The sequence below is a fragment of the Charadrius vociferus genome, unplaced genomic scaffold, assembly GCF_000708025.1.
Source record: "Charadrius vociferus isolate BGI_N301 unplaced genomic scaffold, ASM70802v2 scaffold151, whole genome shotgun sequence".
NCBI classification, from domain to species: Eukaryota; Metazoa; Chordata; class Aves; order Charadriiformes; family Charadriidae; genus Charadrius; species Charadrius vociferus.
In genome coordinates, this window is record NW_009646933.1 from 908,412 (window position 1) to 910,918 (window position 2,507).

The following is a 2,507-nucleotide window of genomic DNA, read 5'->3' on the forward strand; positions in this document are numbered from 1 at the left end:
GAGGGGCAGAATCCCCCCTCGCCCTGCTGGCCACGCTGCTGGGGATGCAGCCCAGGGTGCGGGGGGCTTTCTGGGCTGCCAGTGCACATTGCCGGCTCATGGTGAGCTTCTCATCCACCAACACCCCCAAGTCCTTCTCCTCAGGGCTGCTCTCCATCCATTCATCTCAATCCATTATCATCTTGTGCTGAGACCTAAGAGCATGAGCAAACTCGAATGCAGAGAGCAAAGTCACAGTCTGCTTTTCCGACATCATGAGCATTGCACCATGAACTTTGGCAGGGACCAGATTCCAGTTCAGGGAAAGACAGACACAGCACCCCACCAAAGGAACCAGAGCTGCCAGGGTTTAAAGCTAAATCGTTGCCCTCATGCGGCTTGAGGGACAGCAGCTTATCCCCACAAAGAGATTTGGCAGTCACCATTCATGACCAGCCATGTTTTGAAGCTGGAAGATGCAACACCAAAAACGGCTGAGCTTTTTGGGTGTTTGGTTATTTTTTAGACTTTGTCCCATCAATTGGAGCATCCCTCCCCTGGAGCCCTCCCAAAATCTCCCCTTTCCCATCGGGCTGTCCTGACCACTGCGAAATCACTTGCTTTGGCAAAGAAGAGTTCTCCTTTCCTTTTTGGCATAAGCGAAGTTATTTAAGAGGAAAAATTGCAGGAGGAAGTTCGTGCTCTCTTACAGAACCTAACAACAAACCAAAGCCGGACGTGCAGCCCTCTGCACCTTGTCTAAATTTGGGGTTTTTTGGCCTATCTCTCATTGCCCCCCTCCCTCCCCAGCCCTCACAACGGATGCACAGTCACCGGTACGTGGTGTGGAGACTGCTTGGGGTGGTACCTGCCTTTTCCATGGGCCAGACAACCACAGCAAGGCCTCGATCTCTCCACTGAGTCATGTCCGTCATGCTCACATCCAACCTCCACCCGGCCGCCTGTGCCAGGAACATTTCCTCAGTCCCCCCTGACTGCACTGGATTGAAGCACACAGGCTTCAGAAAGGAAAAAGCCAAGCAAAATCCTTGGCACCAACAATAGAATCATAGAATCGTAGAATCACAGAATCATCTAGTTTGGAAGGGACCTTAAAGACCCTTGAGTCCAACCATCAACCTAACACTGCCAAAACCCCTGCTAAACCATGTCCCTCAGCACCACGAATAGTTTTGGACTCAGCAAGAATGGGGGATTATTCAGTAATTAGCTGTGTTCGCAATACAGGGGGTTGGGCAGGAGTGACCGCCCCATGCAATGCCTCCATTCCTCCTCATGTTGGGGGCTTGGGGCTGTTCCTGCCCCGGTATCTTCTCCCACCAAGCCCCCTCCTCCAGGATCCTCCTTCAAAAAGCACCACGTGGCAGCAGGAGAGAAACAAACCAGGCAGCATGAGCCGAAGCTGGCCCCGCGGCGAGGTCCTCTTCTTCAATCCAATGTGCCAACCCAAGTATGATGAACCATGTCTACTCAGCTCGCCGTTATTGCCCCCCGCCTGGGGGATGCTGCCACCACCATCGCACCCCTCCCCTCCTGCACGTTTGCAAAGCAGAGGGAACACCGTGAAAATTTCTTGGCAGCAAACAGCTGAGAAATGGCTGCCAGATGCAGAGCAGAATGCATTTTCCCAGCCAGGTTTAATACCTGTGTGGGATGTATATATTTGACGGCGCGACGCCAGAAAACGCACTAACGGTCCCGATGCTCTGCACTTACCCCCTCTCATCCCACAACATGCAGCAGCCCCAACTCGGCGCCCACTCCCACTCTCCCCCAGGGTCCCACGCACCTTCCCCCCGTCCTACAAGACAGGAGCTCCTTCCCAGGCATCAGCTGGGAAATCCTGACCGCCATTCACAGACGCTGATTTTTAGCCCCAAAAGACAAAATCTTGTCATTTATTTCCTGCTTGCCGGTATCTGGAACAAAAGCCCGGCACACCAAGAGGAACTGAGAAGCCACAGCGCTGATGCTCTGCAGCAGATAAGGGGCTCTTCAGCACTTCTCCATTCCTGAAAGCACAGCTCAGACTCAAAAGAATAAATTCTGGCTTTCCCCCGAACCGTGGCGTTTCCTCCACTGCTGAGCAGCAGCACACCAAGGGACATGCTCCTACTCTGGGATTAGCTCATTATCAAAGGGCCTTTTGGGTCACGGCGGCTCCAACTAAGTTCACTGGTGACCAATTAATATTATCAAACCCTCAGCCCAACGCCAATTCCCTCCAGCACGGCAGCTCGCCGGGGCATATTTTGGCTGCACGGGGCAGGTGGCAAAGCTCCCGCTCTCAGGACACGCACAGGCAGACCAGGGGATGCTCAGACCCCTCAGCAAAGACACCCCAGGACCACGAAGTTGGCTTGGAAGCCAACTCAGGTCGGGGGTGACACCTCTCCACAGAGCCAGCTGTGATCCTCCCCGGCTCCGGCAGGGTCCTACCCCGCTTCCCCCGTGTCCCCGCTCACCCAGAAGTGGTCCCTGAACCGCGCCTCCCGCATGCTGCCACC

At 54.5% G+C, this 2,507-nt stretch overlaps 1 protein-coding gene across 1 annotated transcript in view; it reads right to left on the minus strand.

The window, feature by feature from the left end:
• Positions 1–2,498, minus strand: part of PSTPIP2 (proline-serine-threonine phosphatase interacting protein 2) — a 20,018-nt gene extending 17,520 nt beyond the window's left edge. The window contains exon 1 of the mRNA XM_009894745.1: positions 2,466–2,498. Coding sequence (XP_009893047.1) covers positions 2,466–2,498 — 33 coding nt within the window. The remainder of the gene's footprint in view (positions 1–2,465) is intronic.
• Positions 2,499–2,507: the final 9 nt, after the last annotated feature.